The 16601-nt window shown below is 44.3% G+C and overlaps 1 protein-coding gene across 1 annotated transcript in view; it reads left to right on the forward strand.

Moving 5' to 3' along the window:
- The first annotated feature begins 7844 nt into the window (after positions 1–7844).
- The window catches only part of Niban1 (niban apoptosis regulator 1), a 158991-nt gene continuing 150234 nt past the window's right edge, over positions 7845–16601 (forward strand). The window contains exon 1 of the mRNA XM_021168396.3: positions 7845–8027. Within this exon, the coding sequence (XP_021024055.1) occupies positions 7973–8027 (55 nt within the window). The 5' untranslated portion in view covers positions 7845–7972. The remainder of the gene's footprint in view (positions 8028–16601) is intronic.

The raw sequence follows: 16601 nt of genomic DNA on the forward strand, positions 1-16601 counted from the left end.
CACCGTGAGAACTGACCCTTGTGACACACTGCCAGTCAGGCATAGAGAATGATGACCACGTTTATCTGTTTTAACTAACCATATATAAGGACATAATATCTTTGTAGAATGATTTTATCTCGCAAATAAACATTACTTAAGTCCCACATTTATCAAAATGCTGGAGGATGGGAGGAAGGACAGAAATCCACTTCCAACTTGCTTAGTCCAAGTAAAGAAACAAAAACAAAAGTAACAAAAACTCGGGCAGATTTATTATTTTGTAGAACTGGATAAGCTGGACTGAAACTAATGAGATGTCACCAGGACAGTCTTTTCTTTCAACCAGGGGCTCTCCCTCTGGTTGACAAATACCCATTTGGCACCTCAAGATTCATCTCCTACCCACTTAGCAACCTCCGGGGTGGGGGTGGGGGGTGGGGAATGCCAGTCTTCCTTAACGTCCATAATCTCAGGCAAGACTGTGATTGGTCTGAGTTAGGAATAAATTACCATAATTATCATATGTAAATACTCGGGGTTCCTCACTCATTCCTCCCCTTCAAATGCTATTCTGGCAAGGGAGCTGATTTTAACTAAATTTTAAGTGCAAAGCAATCTGATTAAACAGAATCCTATTTGATACGATAGTGTTATGTGTAGCCAAGGGAAATAAGTGATATACTATCAAAACAGGGGAAAGAATTTAACGAAGTGTGGACAAAGACAGTTTTGATTAAGTATACTTAGTCATGCCAACCAGGCTGGGTATTTTCTTTTTATGCAGACATTATAAATATCTGGACATTTCTTCCCCACTCCACACACCATTTGTGAGTGCAATTATTCACAAGTCTACTGGGAGAAATGCTGGGTTGATGTGGTCTGCAATGATAAAACCCACTCTGTATTTAAAATCACCATATGGAGAAATTTTATACAGCGCCAGTGCTGCGCGATCCCTCTTCACCTCGATGTACCATTGCTCTGATTTTGAGTGTCCTGGTTCCCCAAACAGTGCTTCTTCCCAGGTCTCCACAATTAGACTCTAAGTCAGACAACTGGCAAGCCACTTTCCAGCAACGACTGACACCTGACTAGAAGAATTAATGGATAGGCGATTTGTACTATAAAGAGCACAGAAATCTGTTCTTTATAAAATGAATTAAAATTAATATTAAAGTGAATGTCACACAGAGTGAGTACAAGTTTGCACTATTAAATAATAGATTGAAACTCCGGGAGACATCCTTCTAAGATAGTAATTAATTTGTGATCTGAGAAAAGGAAACGTTTGTAAGAAGTCCGTGATTTGGTGCCAAATGACTGTTAAACAGCTTTAGCTTGTTGCAGGCTTGGTGAAACCCACAGGACTGGCGCTTTCCTCTCTCGCCTGGCGGTCCCGCCTAGGCACGGAGCACCTTTGGCATCCCGGCAGGTGGCGCTCTCCCCATTCCCCCGGCCCACTCCAAGATGGGTTAGTGCTTGGCCTTCTGCAGAATCTGGCTACCTTGGCAGCTATATGGCTATTGCTTTCTCAGAGGGATCTGTGCTATTCTGGTCTTTGTCTGGCTTGAGAAAGTATTAGGCAACTTTGAATGTCTCTGATTCTAGAGACATTTGCTACGATTCACATTTGAAAAGCACATTGAACAAATAGTTCTTAACTGAAAAAAGAATGTCCTTTCTCTCTCTCTCTCTCTCTCTCTCTCTCTCTCTCTCTTTCTTTCTTTCTTTCTTTCTTTCTTTCTTTCTTTCTTCCTTCTACTTCCTTCCTTCCTCCCTTCCTTCCTTCCTTTTTTCTGTTCTGTTGTTCTTCCTCTCCCTCCTCTCCTCTTCTTCCCCTCCTCTGCCCTGTCCTCCTTCTTTTTCTGAGACAAGATCTCACTCTGTAACCCTAGCTGGCTTGGACCTCACTTTGTAGACCAGGTTGGCTTTGAACTCACAGAAATCCACCTGCCTCTGCCTCCTGAGTGAAGGATTAAAAGTGTATGCCACCACTCACCCACAAAAAAACAAAAACAAAGGAAAAAGGAAAATCCAAATTGATATCTTTCTAAAAATCAGACTTCACTTGTGCTGGGAGCTCCAGCTGAGTCCCATCTGTAGAAGCATCCACGAGAGGTTGGTCCCCTTCTGCCTGTACCCCCTGGAAACTATTTTAGCAAGCTTAGCTTTCTACATTGTATTGTGAAAACAGCTGTTATGTAAATTCTTATATATATTATATACATACATAAAATTTTGAATATAAGATTAAAATATAGGGCTAGGTGAGATGGATTAATGGGTAAAGACCTGATGCAAGCCTGGAGACCTGAGATCAACCCTCGGGGTCCACATGAAGATGGAGGGAGAGAAGATATTACACTAAGTTGTCTCCTGACCTCCAAGTAAGTGCTGTGATCCTAGTGCATGCACACACACATGCACTCTAGTATGCATGCACATACATGTACACACAATGATAATAAGCAATTTAAAAAAACCAGACATATTTTTTTTCCTACTAATTCTACTAATACTCCCTCTAGTCTTAGATGGTGGCCACACAAGTATTGTAATAAACACATGAAGAGAAAGAACTAAGATTGATTTAAAAAAAAAAAAAGCAGCCAGAATACCTTTTCATGAATGTTATCATACTAACTTCAATCAGAGAATATATGCTAACATGATATGTAAAATGCATTATATATGATTTTTAATTTTCAAATACCATCAGCTTAAAGGCTAAAATACAAATCTTAGAAAACTGGAGTAATGTTGGGCATACTTTTTTTAATTGAAAACAATTTTTTATGATATGTTTTGATCGGTTTCCCCTCCCTCATCTCCTCCCAGCTCCTCCCCACCCCATGTTCTTCCAACTCTACAACTTGTTTCTCTCTTTAGAAACAAGCAAGTCAAACAAAGAAAACAGCAATAATAACAAAACAAAGAAAAGCATGAGAAGCACACACACACACACACACACACACACACACACACACTCAGACATAAAACCCATAAAAACACAGAATCAGAACCACAGTTGTCTGGCTCACCTGCTTACAGTGAGCCCAATGTTCAAAGGAGAAATCTCAACCAAACAGCACAGGGAAATATGTTTTGATAAACAAGAATGTGCTTCTTAATTGGAAGTATATGTTACAGCAAGAGGAGTAGCAGCAGCCTCTGCTACTTCCAAATTCCAAAGAAGGCACGGCACATGGGTGGCTAGAAAAGTCACCTCTTCCTCCTGAGTTTCAAATTTGGACAACAGAATATCATCCATGTTCAAATTGACAAAAGTTGAAATATCAGACTAATGCCTGATAGAATAACAATAAATACCATGAAAATCTGTAATGTGATCTCAGGAGAAGGGGAACAGGCATGCATGCATGCATACGTTGCTGGCGACTGAATTAAACTCCACTTATATACAGTGAAGCATCACTCATTTGGAGCTAGGTACTGGTTTCAGTAGAAATATTCAGGGTAAAATTATGACACCTTCCAGAATATATTAAAACACCATTTCACTTGGATAAATAACTATTGTAAATTTATATGTGATTATAAATCATAGCTGTACATGTAATCATAATCCATAAATCTGTAAGAATTTATATCTAGCTGCTAATTGGGTTTATGTAAAATACTGCTACTGGCTGGTGGGTGTGTGATCTCTAACTTTTATTTCAATTTCTCTATGTCATTTAATGACAGTAAGAAGTTTAAGGAGTGTGTCTAAGGATATCTGTGTTCCAGGTTACCTTAAGTCACAGTTCATCTTTTTAACCCCTGCACTGATTCTTTTGCCCAGAATCATGAGTTTGTTTGTTTTATAAGTAGCCTCGTTTACTTTGTATGTATGGTTGTTAGCCTCATCTGCGAAAATAACTAGAGCACTTCCTTCCGGGGCTTTGTGAAGATTAACTTGGATCACGGATGTAACACCTCAGGTACTTAGATCATCATTGTGCAACTAGAATTTCAGCTCCAATTTCGTCCAGCAGAGCAAGGTGCTTAGAGAAACACAAAGGAGCCTATAATTGCCCTTGCTGTGCAAGCATTTAAAAGAGAGAGAGAGAGAGAGAGGAGAGAGAGAGAGAGAGAGAGAGAGAGAGAGAGAGAGAGAGAGAGAGAGAGAGAGAGAGAGAGAGAGAACTCTTTGTGGGAACCCAGAAAAGAAGGAACTCATCCTTCTATGACATGCAAGGAAGGCCCCAAGCACACAAGCTTCAAGAGCATTAAATATAGGCTGGGTGATGGTTGCTCATGCCTTTAATCCCAGCACTTTAATCAGGAGGCAGAGGCAGGAGGATCTGCGAGTTCAAGGCCAACCTGGTCTACAAAGTGAGTTTAAGGTCAGCCAAAACTACAAAGAAAAACACTGTCTCAGAAAATAAAAGAGGGAAAAATAGGTTATTTCAAAGCAAAATATGCTGATGCAGGCAGAAACCAATGTTTCACAGGAGATTTCTAAACTAGCTGGTTTGAGTTGTATGAACTGGGTTCATATAGTTATTGAATTGGAGACTTGGGATTTGCAAATATTAAATAGTGTGGCTGAAATAAAAAAAAAAAAAAAAAGATTTCCGGGGCCAGCTACATGGTTCAGTGGGTAAGGGCACCAAGCCTGAGGGCCTGAGTTCAATTCCTGGGATCACACAGTAGATCAGGAGACAACTAACCCTGGCAAATTGTCCTCAGTGCTCCACATGGTCCTGTGTTGTTTATACACCCACCTGTAATGCGTGTAAAAGAGATTAAAATATGAATTTATCATTCTTTCCTATAAACTATTAAAAGAGAATATATCTTTGTTTTGGGGCAGGATTGGGGAAAACACCTGCTTCTTTATTGATATAGCATGAATGATTTGAAGGGTCAATTCAAATTCTAGAAACTTCCTTCATTTCCAATCTTTCTCCTGCTAATAATAACCCAGTGTCTACCCACTGCCCCCTTATGTGCTCCTTTGTAAGTGCTTCAAGACCTGAGGAAACTTGATTTTGACAACAGTCCATCAAGCACCTATAACTTTCTCCACAAAACCGATGAAGAAACCCTCTTATGGTTTTCCTGCTGTGACCAGACACCATTACTAAGGCAACTCTTATAACGACAACATTTAATTGGAGCTGGCTTACAGGTTCAGGGGTCTGTCCATTATCATCAAGGCAGGAGCATGGCAGCATCCTGGCAGGCATGGTTCAGGAGGACCTGAGAGTTCTGCATCTTCATCTGAAGGCTGCTTGCAAAATACTGGCTTCCAGGCAGCTAGGACTAGGATATTAAAGCCCAAGCCCACAATGACACACCTCCTCCACCAAGGCCACACCTCTTCCAGCAAGGCCACACCTCCTCCGACAAGGCCACACCTCTTAATAGTGTCACTCCCTAGGCCAAGCATATACAAACCATCACAAGCCCACATAGGGATGTCCCCCAAATGTCCGTGTACTGAAACCTTTAGCCCTCAGCCTGTAGAGCTAGAGAAGGGCGGTCGAACCTTTAGGAGTGGAGTCTGGTGAGGGGAAGTTAGGTCGTTGGAAATGAGTTCTTGGAGATACTAGGATTTCTTCCTCCTCCGCCTCCCTACCCCCCCTGATTCCTAGCTGTGAGGTGACCGGTAACCCTACTACATTCTCCTATCATGATGTGTTGAGCAACATGCAACGGGCATGTATAGCACTAGGAAGCAGGGCAGGAGGGTTGTAGGTTCTAGGTTAGCCTGTGTTACATAGCAAAGCCTTGTCTCACAGAACCAAGGCGTGGGGTGGGCTGGGAAAACCCAAATAAGTAAATAAAAGCAAAAACCAAAACCATCTCATGATAGATCGCCAGACACAGGCTGGAAGGCAGTGTGCCCACCAGGCCTTGTCTGAGCCTTTGAACTGTGGGCCAAAGTAACACTAATTCTTGTAAGCAGATTAGCCTCAGTAAGGAAATTGAGGAAAGCCAGCTAACACAAGAGGGCTTGAGTTAGGTAACCTGACCGGGTCACATGACAGCCAGTGATTTGGAGCTGAATTTGTCAGGTAATAAGTGTGTTAATTCTACTCCACACAAATCTTTCCACCTGTGACTGCACAAAAGAGAGAAGAGGGATAAATCAGACTAGTCACGTTTCTAAACTCAAATTTAGATTTGAACACTGAGCGGTTTAAATCATTGAGTGGTTACCCAGAAGCACTCTGTAGTCACTGAGACCCCAGCTTTTACCGAGTGCAGGCCCTTAAACTTTTTGTTTGGTTGGTTTTTTGTTTGTTTGTTTGTATATTTGTTGTTGTTTTGAGACAGGGTTTCTCTGTGTAGCCCTGGCTGTCCTGGAACCTGTTCTGTAGACCAGGCTGGCCTTGAAATCAGAGATTCGCCTGCCTCTGCCTGTCCCTCCTGAGTCCTGGGAGTAAAGGCTCACACCACCATGGCTGGTGTTTAGGGAGGGTTCAGAAGTCTCTCGGTGTTGTTAGCTTTTCTTCTCTTTTCTTTTTTCTTTCCTTTTATTCTCCTTATTTCCTTCCTCCTTTCTTGCTTTTTTTTCTCTCTCTTTTTTTTTTTTTTTTGATACTGCTTTTCACGTAGCTCAAGCTGGCCTCCGACTCTCCATATAGGCCACTCCTCCAGCGTTCGCCTCCCAGAGTGCAGGAATTGCAGATACATACTGACACACCTTGTTTGTGAGATGCCTAGGCGAGGCACAAACCCAGAGCTCCAGGTATGCTCCTAGCAGCACTCTGTTTGTGAGCCTGAAGATGTTAGCCCGTGAGAGTTGAATGAATGAGGCGCCCAGAGAGGAAAACTGAGCAAGAGGTTCTCCTTGTCATAGGGGAGCGAGCACCGCAGGGGCTGTAACCTGGAGAGCAGAGACAGAAAGGCTGGTAACTGAGAGGGGAAACCCCCCACCCCTCAGGCTATAATAGACCCTTGGCTTTTCCTTTGAAGCCAGGATCCCCGTTAGGCTGTTGTGAGGCTCAATGTGAGAAACAAGGGCAGTGGAGACAGTAAGAATTCCCTGGACATTGGACATATTTTGAAATTAGACTCGACAGGATTTTACTGATGATCTAGTGTACAGGGTGCAAGAGACTCAGTGTGTGAGCTGTGAGAAATATTTGTCTTAACGTTCTGGTGAATTTACTTTAGAGGCAGCTGTGGAGAAGCCTTAACGTCCTCTTTAGGCCTGGTTAAGTTGATAGGAATTGTAAAACTCCTGGCCACTAAGAACAGAAAGAAATCAGAATGACCCCTCTGCCCAGGGTGTTCTTGCCTGAGGCGTCCAAGATGAAGAGATAGTGGCCTTGCATACCAGAAACCATGTGGTAAGAAGACTTGAAGGTTAAGGTGTCAGGACACACTCCCTGGAGTCGCAGGTTCAGGGCTTACTTAGAGTGTGTGGGACCGGCCTTGGCTTCTCCCATTTCTCTTCTCTGCTTCCCCTTCAGTTCCCATCTCTCAAATCCAACTTCTTGGTTACAAAGAAGCTTTGACTCTCCAAGGTTCCCATACTTCCATGCAAGGGAATTCCGGAGGTGGGGATGCGGGTGGGAGTGGGGGATCTGTGGACAGGTGGCTGGAGAACAGGAAGGGGAAGGGCTCCTGACTTCCACCTGGTGGGACTGTAAATCTCCATCTGGGAGAAGTTACAGTCACATGGAAGAAGTCCACTCTCTCCTCTCCCTCCACGATGGGTCTGGGCTGTCCCCAAACTGGTGAAAAGTCAGTCTCTGAGAAGGAGGGAAGTCTTTTTACTATGGTTACTCCCTGGAGTTCCTAGGGCAGCCCCCAGGGTTCCAGCGCAGCGAGGGCGGGAAGACAGCCCCCGGGCCAGCCCACACATCTTCTGAGGGCGCGGGCCTGGAGGAGGCGCCCGGGCCGGCAACGCCTCTCAAGGAAGTTGGCCCTTTAATTACAGAGCCAGTTCCCTGTCACATCCACCTTTAGCGGCAAGCAGCAGGCGCAGTTGGTGTCAGTCCTCTGCCTCCGGTGCAGCACCGCGGCCATGGGCGGTTCAGCTTCCAGCCAGCTGGACGAGGGCAAGTGCGCCTACATCCGAGGTACGGCGGCCAGGGCGGCAGGGTGGCGCAGAGCCAGGGCTAGCCTGGTCACCTGCACACTGATCTTCCGAGGGAGCACTGGCTAGCTGGTGCTACCGGCGGGCGTTGGGCTCCTAGACTTGGCGCTCGCCTCCGGGAGCGGAGCCGGTGTCCTGTTTCAAGCACCGGCGTGACTCAGGTGGGGTAGAGAGTAGGGACTGGATGATGCAGGACCCGTCAGGACACACGTGAGAGGCAGTAAGGTACTCCCAGGGTGGCTGGAGAGAACTTTGTTGGTGCCCCCTCGCACTCCACCCCTCCTGCCCCCGCCCTGTGCCCCTCCAGCCTCAGAATCTGTTCCTTCCCTGCTGGGGAGACATCTTTCTTGTTTGTACTTGGCTCTGAGTAATTTCCAAAGGTTAGAGGTTTACTGGGGTTATCCCCTCGAGTTTTAAGATTTCCTTAGTGGTAGTGGTGGGGAGTTCCTGGGCTATCAGAATTTCCCTCCGGGTCATATTGGCCTGGTTTTGTAAAGTGCAGCGCAGGCCACACCTTCTCCTGAACTTCACACCAATTGCAGGGCAATTTCATCAGAAGCAGAAAGGATGAAATCTTTACCTTTTCAGGTTGGATGGTTCCCTTCCTTCCCCTGAGAGGGAGGAAAACAAAAGGGGAAGCTCAGAGTGTTTTTGCAACAGTTGTTAAAGCTATAGATGGGGAGAAACATCTTTTTAGGAGATCTTGACCTACGGAGTGATTCAGTAAAGAGAGACAGGCAGAAGAAACCAAAACTCGGTGGCACAGAAACTGCAGGAAATCCAGAGTTCTTATCTTTCGTTGTGTTTGGTTCTTACCCCACCCACCCTAACCTTGCCCTCAGCCACAGACATTCATCTAGCTATGAATTTAGTGCCCCACTCCTGGCGTCCCAAGTACTTTGAAAAGTATGTATTAAAGGAGGGCTACTGATTTCTTTGAGTTAATTTTGTATGCAGCCACTTTGCAGAATTTATCAGCTGTAGGAGTTCTCTAGTAGATTTTTGGGGTCATTTATGTATACTATCATATCATCCAAAAATAGCGATACTTTGACTTCTTCCTTTCCGATTTGTATCCGCTTGATATTTTTTAGCTGTCTTATTGCTCTGGCTAGAACTTGAAGTACTATACTGAATAGATAGGGAGAGAGAGTCAGCAGCCTTTACTTTGTTATGCTTGCAGATTGGAGTCTAGCATGATTGTCCTCTTAGAGGCTCCAACCAGCAGCTGACTCACACAGATGTAGACACCCACAGCCAAACAGTGGATGTGGCTTGGGGACTCCCTTTAGAAGTATAGGAGGAAGGATTGCTGCCCTGAAGGGGATAGGAACTCCACAGGAAGACCAACAGAGTCAATTGGACTCTTAGGGTTCTCAGAGACTGAACCACCAGCCAAAGAATATACACAGGCTGGACCTAGGCTGCACATATATAGCAGATGTGTAGTTTGGTCTCCACATGGTTCCCAAACTGGAAGGGGGTTATCCCAAAAGCTGCCATGGGATATGTTCTTCTAGCAGGGCTGCCTTCAGTGGGAAAGGATGTGCCTGGCCTCGAAGAGATTTTATGTGCCAGGGTAGGGGTGTACCCAGGGGGCCTCCACCCACTCAGAGGAGAAGGGGAGGGGTGCGGGGGAAAGGATTGTGGGAGAGGGCGACTGGGATGGGGCCAGTGAATAAGATGTAAAGTGAATTAAAAGAAAAAGTATGTATTAAGCTCCAAGTTTTACTTTGACTTTTTAGAAGAAACAGTGAACTTTTTCCTGATGCCCCTTTCTGGCTCTTAAGATTATATCTAAAAGAAATACATTTATTCATTTATTAATTCTGTATTTGTTGTCAGTCATAGTGTTTCAAAACCTTTTTAAAGGATGCCATATGAAGGCAGATTCAAGGCAGGGGCTATAATTGATTTTCCAGATTCTTGCTTCTGCTCACTTCAGGACAGGCAGTCATCAGTGTGAGGGGAAAAGCTCAGTCACTTGTCCCTCAGTGGTGGTCTTGGCCCTCTGCACAGGGAGAAAAGATGGAGATTTTATTTAAGACTAAGCCTGCTAATTTTACTCTTTGCTGTTCACACCCCTCCACCCCCACCCCCACCCCGTGCTGGGCTCAGAGATGACACAGAACACTAACAAGGGGCTTGCATTAGCCCGTGAGCAAAATTGTGTTTGTGGCGTTTATAAGATGTTTCACTGCATAGTGAGAAGCACTTGAAGTTGATGCATAGCCAGTTACAAGTATCAGGATCCCTGGCAAGGTTGGTGATGAGCTGCCTTGCAGGCATGGTTCACATACCTCAAGGTCATGACCTTTGTTGTGATTTGATGCAAGTATTGTACTCAAATAAGGAAAAGTGTTAGCCTCTTTATTCTAAAACAACATTGATAGACACACAAAAATCACTATGTAAGGAAGATGCAATAATCGTATTTAAGTTAGTAAAACTATAGTTATTGCATCCCTTAGTCTTGGATTGTTTTCTCTCTTTCTATATTTAGGAGGGGGCTTGCATGGTATGTAAGCTGGGGAGGGAAGAAAGGAGTTAAAATACCTCCAGAGAAAATGAGCCTCTGCTTCACGTGACTGACAGCCCTGAGCACGCCAGAAGGGAAAAGAGCCTTGGAAAAATGCATGGAGCTTGGAATTATTCCTGCATGAGCAAACAGAGATCACGGGGTTCTGATTTCCCCAGCAGTTTTGAAGCTTCAGGTCCCTAAATAAAACCGTAACCCTGCATTTATCCCTCCGCCCATCGTTCAGCCCATAAATATCCTCAAGCTTTGAGTTAATTGTAAGTAAAACAATTGAAGGTTTGAAGGTCGAGTTTAAATACGGTTTTACGATCTGCTCCCCATAAAGTAGCCACAGTGAAGCATACATTTGAAAGCTGCTGCCGAAGCAATAACTTTCTTTGGTCCTTGATATACTTTGCCAGGATACTAGTCCATAATTTTTTTATTTTATTTTTTTATTTTATTTTTTTTTGGTTTTTTGAGACAGGGTTTCTCTGTATAGCCCTGGCTGTCCTGGAACTCACTCTGTAGACCAGGCTGGCCTCGAACTCAGAAATCTGCCTGCCTCTGCCTCCCAAGTGCTGGGATTAAAGGCAAGCGCCACCACGCCCGGCTAGTCCATACATTTTAAGCCATGCTGACTTTGTATCTGTTTGAAGCGCTGTACTTCTAGAATGGTAACACTCTAACCATGCTTACTTTCAGGCTGATCCTTTAATAAGGACCATTTGATTTGTGTGCCTCAAAACTTGGCATGGATGTTTTGACAGGACTTTTGTTTCTTAGAATTCAGTCAATCTTCAGGTAAAGCAAGGCCAGGTGTGTTATAGAATTGCTTCATTCCGAGTGTGGCAGTTTTAAATATCACCCAATACCCTCATGGCCCCTAAAAGGGATTAATTTTCGGATGGCTTAGAGGGCTTCTAGTAACTTCCCATGATGAGGCATATTTATTAATAAGCAGGGCGGAGGCTGACTTCTCCTCATGATGCCCTCTGGTAGCCTTTAGTCATTACTTCACTATTCTGTGTAAAGGAATTATATTTTCCTTTAATCAGGGATGAAGCTCATTTAGCCAGTGGTCAGCTTAAGATGTTCTTCTCTTTTTATAGCGTTAAAACTTTTTATTATTATTTTGCCTGCGATGTGTGAGGATGGGTGTGTCCTTGCACGCATGCTGAGGTCACAAGGCGTAGAGCTGGCCCTTTCTTTTTACCTTAACATGGGCTGCAGAGGTTGAACTCAGGTCTCCAGGCTTACGTGACAACTGCTTTACCCCTGAGACATCTTTCTGGCCCTTTTTGTGTCATTTATAAAAAAACAAGACTGCCTAAAACTGGCATTGTTAAAACTTTAGATCAGTAGTTCTCAACCCGTGGGTCTCGAACCCTTTGGGGGTTGCACATCAGATGTCCTGCACATCAGATATATTTACCCTGTGACTTATCACGGTAACAAAATTACAGTTATGAAGTTGCAATGAAATAATTGCATCGTTGGGGTCACCACAATGTGAGGAACTGTGTTAAATGGTTGCAGTAGAAGGAAGGCTGAGAACCACTGCCTTAGATGAAGCAGAAAAACAACCATTATCTATAATTTTTTTTTCTTGTTGAAACAATAACTTTATTTCTTTTTAGAATGAAGGGTTGAGGGTTGGTGACACAGCTCACTGGGAAAGGCCCTCCCTGAGGCCCTCATTCCGATTCTTAGAGTCCACCTGATGAAGGAGAGAACTGACTCTCACAAGTTATCCCTGACTTCCACACGGTACAATGCTCCCCCCACAAACCAACCAACCAACCAACCAACCAACCAACCAACCAACCAACCAACGTAATACAAGATTTAAAAGAAGGCCTAGGGAAATGGCCCAGCAGGTAACCATGCTGTTGCTAAGCCTGGTGACATGAGTTCAAGTCCCAGGATTCACATGGTGGAAGAAGAGAGCTAGCTCCCACACACTTCACACTTGTGCCATGACACTACATCCCCACCTCTACAGAAAATAAATAAGTATAGAAAATTAAAACTACTATTGAATTGTTGTTTGTTGTTTTTGTGAGATAGGGTTTCTCTGTGTAGCCCTGGCTGTCCTGGAACTTGCTCTATAAACCAGGCTGGCTTCGAACTCACAGATATTCACCAGCCTCTGCCTCTGGAGTGCTGGGATTAAAAGTGTGCACCACCACGCCTAGTTTAAATTCAGCAAGCAAGAACTGGGGTTACACAGCGCCAGTATGGGTTTGGTGGGCGCATGTGACAGGAAGTAGTTAAGGAAACTGTTCCTGGACTTCCCAGGGCCTACAAGACAGCGCCTAGGAGGCTAGGTGAAGGCAGGAGAGTCATGACATCAACGCCAGTTCAGGCAGTAAGAGGAGAGGGCTGGAAGGAAAAGGCTGGAGGAGGCAGGGGGAAAGAGAACGATCATTCCCTGAACTCACTGTTACAGTCAACGGACAGCCTGAGAAAGGCTCAATGACTTCCTTTGCAATGTTCATCGACGAGCCGATGCCTTTAATGAATTTCAGGTTCATTTTAAAAATTTATGTGTAGGTCTGTATGCCTTTGTGGGTTTCCGTGTATCAGGTATGTGTGGGTGCCCCTGGAGGCCAGAAGAGAGCAGTCAGTCCCATTACAACTGAACTTACAAGAACTGAGAACCACCTGATGTGGGTGCTGGGAACTGAGCTTGGGTCCTCTGCATGGGTAACGTGCTCTTTTTAATTAAATTAATGAATGAATGAATTAAGTGTGACAGTGTGTGTGTCGGGGGTACATGAAACACGGCATGGTGCAGATGTAGAGGTCAAAGGACAATGTTGGATTAATCTTTCCTGCAAGCAGTATTCTCTTAACTACTGAGCTACCTCCCAAACTCTGGGCTTTAATTTAAAACAGTTTTTTTCCTTAGGACAATTGCTCTCATATTTTTGTGATGAGTTAACTTGGGTGACAAAGTCGGAAATTTAAGCTGGAGTGATGTTCCCTTGGGCAGAGGAGAGGTGAGCTGCTCCCATTAGAGGTCTGCCTGAGTTGCGTGTTCAGGATGAGTATTCATTCATTATCAGTTGTTGCCGAGAGATGGGCATCTGAACAGATCCGATTTATCTGGATAATAGGTGGGTGTGGGCTCAGAGTCCAGTTTCCTGATTAGTAATGGTAACATCATCTTCAATGAGACAATTAGGATACAGAACGGGGCAGCCACTGTCAGAAGCCAACCTGACATCCCTCCCCAGAGAGGGAAGTAATGACAGACCAAATATGGATCCCACCAAAGTCCAACTTGATCAATCACAAGTTTTATTGGCATTACTTATAGGAATATAGGTGAGGGGTTGCTTACAGGAGCAGAAAGGACTCAAAGCTACATCACCAAAGCCCACCCCAGCATGGGTGACAGGAGACAGAGCTAGGAGCCTGGAACACACCACACAGCCTACAGGCAGCTCAGCAGGCTGGAAAGTGTCCTTGGCAGGTGACTGAGTTGGTCTGAGTCTGTTCTAGCCAGCTCAGCTCGCTGGTCTTTGTTTCTTCTGGGCAGGGGTGTTTGGTGCTTCTTCCAGACTCGTCTAGCAAAGTCTCCTTTGCAGCTTGTCTTGTCTGAGACAGACTTTCAGCAGTGTTTACTGCTTCTAGACTCTTGGTGAGGGAGGGGCCCAGTGAATCCAGTCAGATTCAGGGATTTCCTGAAGACTTGGGTTGTTTACATCCATAAAGGATGGCGGGTTTTCTCAACCTTTCACAGGAGCCACCAGAAAACACAGATATTTACATTAGGACTCATAACAGTAGCAAAATTACAGTTATGAGGTAGCAATGAAAATAATTTTATGGTTGGGGGTCAGCACAACATGAGGAGCTGTATTAAAGGGTCGCAGCATTGGCAAAGCTGAGGACCACTGCCCTAGATCATCCTGCTAGTTTACTGCCTTGTAAAAATTCAGTCCTAAAATATCCTTTTGTTTCACTCTTCCTTTATATCCCATATCTTAAGAAGTTTCCCTTCAAGATGGAAGGGTTTAGCTTTGAGGAAATTACTGCTCGACTATAAGATCTGGTCTCAAAACACCAACCATAAAGTGAGAAAGATTGGTAGTGACCTCCTAACAGCTTTTCCCTTCTGTCTTCATTAGTGGAGCATGCAGTTTTTAATCTAATAAAGATACTCCCAGGCTCCTTTGCATCAAGATGGGGACATACAAGTGGCTTTTGGTCAATGGGAATGTAAGTAAAAGAAAGATATTGGTCTGCAGGTGTAAGTGGATAGGAATGATGTTTTTTTATCCTGTCCTTGATGCTGGCTGGATGTGAACTTGTCGGGACCGGCCATTTTGGACAATGACATATCTTTTTAAGGAGCTTATACAGAGCAGAGCTGAGGGATGAAAGCATCGTAGGCTCCTGTGGAATTCACATAAGTAGAACCTTCAGATGAAGCCTGGGGCTGCTTTCCTTTGGATCTTAATAAGAGAGAAATCAACTTATGTCTTATATAAGCCATTGTTATTTATAGAATTGCTACTGTACACAGAGAAGCCTATCCTAACTAATATAGTTGTCTTCTGTTATCTGTGGCCCACAGTATCCCAGCCGACCCACAAAATGCTACCATGTTGGGTCTCCTTTAAGAAAAATTGATCCAAAGACAGTAGGAAATGGTAATCAGTGTACTGTTAGTCTTAGCTTTAGGTCTGCCTGCCTCTGCCTCTCAAGTGCTAGGCACACCATTCATAGTTAGCCATGGCAGAGCCCTCTCTGTCCCCAGCCTGAAACAGCCTCTTTCTAAGAAGTGAGAAACTGTTGCTCAGGAAAGAATAGAGAGATGTTAAAGAAAGGAGATGGCACAGTATAAGTTTATTGTGGTCTAATATATACCTTAAATCTGCTGGGCACTGGTGGCGCACACCTTTAATCCCCTCACTTGGGAGGCAGAGGCAGGCAGATCTCTTGAGTTTGAGGTCAGCCTGGTCTACCGAACAAGTTCCAGGACTACACAAAGAGATTCTATTTTGAAAAGAAACAAAACTCAAAACCAAACCAAACCGACTCCCCCCCCCCCCCCAGTCTTAAATCTTCCCGAAGTATTGAATATAGCGAATAGAGATTTGAAGTAAGGAACATTAATTACAGAAGACTGGGAATTTCTATCATCTTTTACCCATCTTTATGAATGAGAACCAAGGCACTGTGAATGAGAAGATAATCTTTAAGAAAACCCAAATCTAATGTTTAGAATTAGAGACAGTTCTGGACTTGAAAGGGTTAATTTTGTTTTATTTATAATTTAATTAAAATACACGTACTGCAGAAGCCTTATAACATAAGCAGTGATAGTTTGGTCTCCTAAACAGAAACTTGGAGAACTTTTTTGTTAGTAAAGAAGTATGGGGCAGATGACAACCATTTGCATGGGAATGGGAAGTAAAGTCAGAGTAGAAGGGAGTGGAGGGGAGGAAAGGAGAGAAGAGTCGAGGGGAGGGGAGGGGAGGGGAAGAGAGGGGAAGGGAGGGGAGGGGAGGGGAAGAGAGGGGAAGGGAGGGGAGGAGAGGGGAGGAGGAGAGGGGAGGGGAGAAGAGGAGAGGGGAGAAGAGGGGAAGGGAAGGGAAGTGAAGGGGAGAAGAGGGGAGGGGCGGGGAGGAGAGTGGAAGGAAGTGGAGGGGAGGAGAGGACAACTGAGTTTTAAAAAGACAAGCGTAAAACACAACTCATCCTTTAAGGGCCATTTAAGGCATTTTTAGAAAATATAGGGCATGCAAGCTAAGATGGTAAGAGTTTTAAACTAAGAAGCAGCACACACACACACACACACACACAATGCAATACAGATTTTGTTCTCAGAAACTGGGAAATGCATTTAGAAGAGAGTAGCAAATTGCTGCCAATAGGAAAAATGCAAGCCAGCAAGCCAGCAAGCCAGCAAGCCAGCAAGCCAGCTTTTAAACGTGTCCTCCTCTTTGGTACTGCATGGTTTTTCTCACAGGAAAAAATAAAAGGTTTAGAGAGATGAAAGTAATTAATTCTGTCTTGCAAATT

This window comes from Mus caroli, unplaced genomic scaffold (assembly GCF_978045245.1).
Source record: "Mus caroli unplaced genomic scaffold, Mus_caroli_1 scaffold_1, whole genome shotgun sequence".
In the NCBI taxonomy this organism is placed as follows: domain Eukaryota; kingdom Metazoa; phylum Chordata; class Mammalia; order Rodentia; family Muridae; genus Mus; species Mus caroli.